This window comes from Ciona intestinalis, unplaced genomic scaffold (assembly GCF_000224145.3).
Source record: "Ciona intestinalis unplaced genomic scaffold, KH HT000101.2, whole genome shotgun sequence".
NCBI lineage: Eukaryota > Metazoa > Chordata > Ascidiacea > Phlebobranchia > Cionidae > Ciona > Ciona intestinalis.
In genome coordinates, this window is record NW_004190423.2 from 118,524 (window position 1) to 120,951 (window position 2,428).

Sequence of the window (2,428 nt, forward strand, 5' to 3'; positions counted from 1 at the left end):
TTAAAAATCACCAAAATACAGTTACAAGAAGGTACACTGAGTTAATGAGGTTTGTTTCTGATGAATGCATCGAGATTATGGGAGAACCACCATGCAAATATGCTGTAGTTGGATTGGGTTCCTTGGCACGATCGGAAATCACTCTGTACTCAGATTTCGAACACATCATTGTCCTTGATAATGATGTTGCTAAGATGGAAGATCGGGAGATGATCATGAAGTACTTCAGATGGTTCACCACAATCTTCAACACTGTCTTAATCAACCTCGGAGAAACCGCGATCAACTGTGTTGCAATTCCAAGTATAAACCCGAGAGACTGGTTTACAGACCATACACCAAATGGGGTAACGTTTGATGGGATGGCACCCCACGCTTGCATACGCCCACTTGGACGACCAGCGACTAAAAACAAACCTTGGAACACTGAATTTATTAAACCAGTTGATGAAATGGTCCTATACTTGGACAGTGATGAACAAGTAAAGCAAGGATACCATGTGGCTGAAGTTTTATCCAAGGCTTGCTTTGTAGCTGGTGATGAAGCAATTTGTGCTGAATATCAAGAAAAAGCTTATCGACGTATTAAAGAGCATGATAAAGAAAATGGCTTTTCGATTGTATACAAACGAATGGAGGAAATTTTAAAAATTTTTAACTTTATTAATCTGCTGTTTAATACACAATTGGGTTTGCAAAACTTTAACATAAAGAGAGCAATCTACAGAGGTGCAACGCTCTTTATTTCATACATCGGTCGATTACATTCACTACAAGCATCATCTTGCTTTGATGTCATTGATGAGTTAGAAAAAGGCAAATGCAGTAAAGAGGCGGCGCATCAATTCCGGTTCATGGTGGCAGTGACTTGTGAGGTTCGCGCAAAACTTTATCATTTAAAGGGACAACAAGATGATGTTTTTATGGAGGATTCTCGATTTGAAGATCTTACCCCGGGTTTGATTAAAATTGTTGGAAAACAAAGCTTGGTTTCTTTATTGGAAACAATAATGATTGTACAGGGATTGAAAATACCAGATAATGATAAATGGCAATCAGAAATGATTATTTTGGGGAAGGATGTGAGGCATACAGTGCTTGCTTTATATACACTTCACTTGCATGAAGATTTGGTTGAACTGATGAAACAAATAGTTTCCTCATCCCAAGCTGACAGGTTTCTATTTCCTGTTCAGGCTGTTGAAGTTGCATTTAAAAGCAAGGAATATGATCTGATTATTAAAATATGTTCAAACCTTAACCAATCTAAGCTTACAGTCAATCAGAAATTTGAATATAAAGTTTATGAGTTGGCCAGCATTGTAAATCGATCATACAACGAAGAGACAAAATCTTATGAAGGTTCAAGATCAGTAGTTGAAACCAAGATCCAGGAATTGGAAGAAGTGATGGAAACTGTTGAACCAGAAAGTATAAATACGAACTTGATACTAAAAACATACTTCGATAGCTCGAAGGTAGCGGAAACTAATGAACCAAGCATTTCTTGGGTTTATACTGTTAAAACATACTCTGATACCTTGATGTTGCTCAAAGATGGTAAGGTTCTCAATAATTCCAGCATTCATGCAGTTTGGGAACAGGTTTTAAACTTGATGTGTCATGATACAAGCGATACAGTTAAAATTGAAACACTGTGCGTATATGCTGAATTTTTGATGAAAAATGATCAATACACAGAAGCATTTAATATACTGGATCAGGCGAAACAAACATTGCAACCATACAAGAATACAACAACATATATGCACATGCATTTGTATAATATATACATGGTTTGCTACTATAATACTGCAAATATTATCGAGGCATTGATATGTTGGTTGGAATTTGCGAGAATCTGTAAGAATCTTAAGCGACCAATACCTGATGATAATAAACAAGCGATAAAATATACTTTTCACCAATTCATATTCGATTAATCCATGAAGTTGTGTAAATCTGCTGCAACACTGGTAGACAATGGAAAACCCACACAAGCATTAATATACTGGATCAGGCGAAACAAACATTGCAACCATACAAGAATACAACAACATATATGCATATGCATTTGTATAGTATATACATGGTTTGCTACTATAATACTGACAAATATTATCGAGGCATTGATATGTTGGTTGGAATTTGCGAGAATCTGTGAGAAACTTAAGCAACCAATACCTGATGACAATAAACAAGCGATAAAATATACTTTTCACCAATTCATATTCGATTAATCCATGAAGTTGTGTAAATCTGCTGCAACACTGGTAGACAATGGAAAACCCACACAAGCATTGAAACAACTGGATGAAGCCAAACAATTGATGCAACCGTACAAGATTACAACAACATTGGTGCACATGGCTCTATATGGTGCACATGCAGTTTACTAACCATAATACTGGCAGATATTACGAGGCAT

At 36.4% G+C, this 2,428-nt stretch overlaps 1 protein-coding gene across 1 annotated transcript in view; it reads left to right on the top strand.

The window, feature by feature from the left end:
- LOC113474052 overlaps positions 1-1,979 on the top strand; it is a 9,012-nt gene extending 7,033 nt beyond the window's left edge. Inside the window, exon 2 of the mRNA XM_026838647.1 lies at positions 353-1,979. Coding sequence (XP_026694448.1) covers positions 353-1,943 — 1,591 coding nt within the window. The 3' untranslated portion in view covers positions 1,944-1,979. The remainder of the gene's footprint in view (positions 1-352) is intronic.
- Positions 1,980-2,428: the final 449 nt, after the last annotated feature.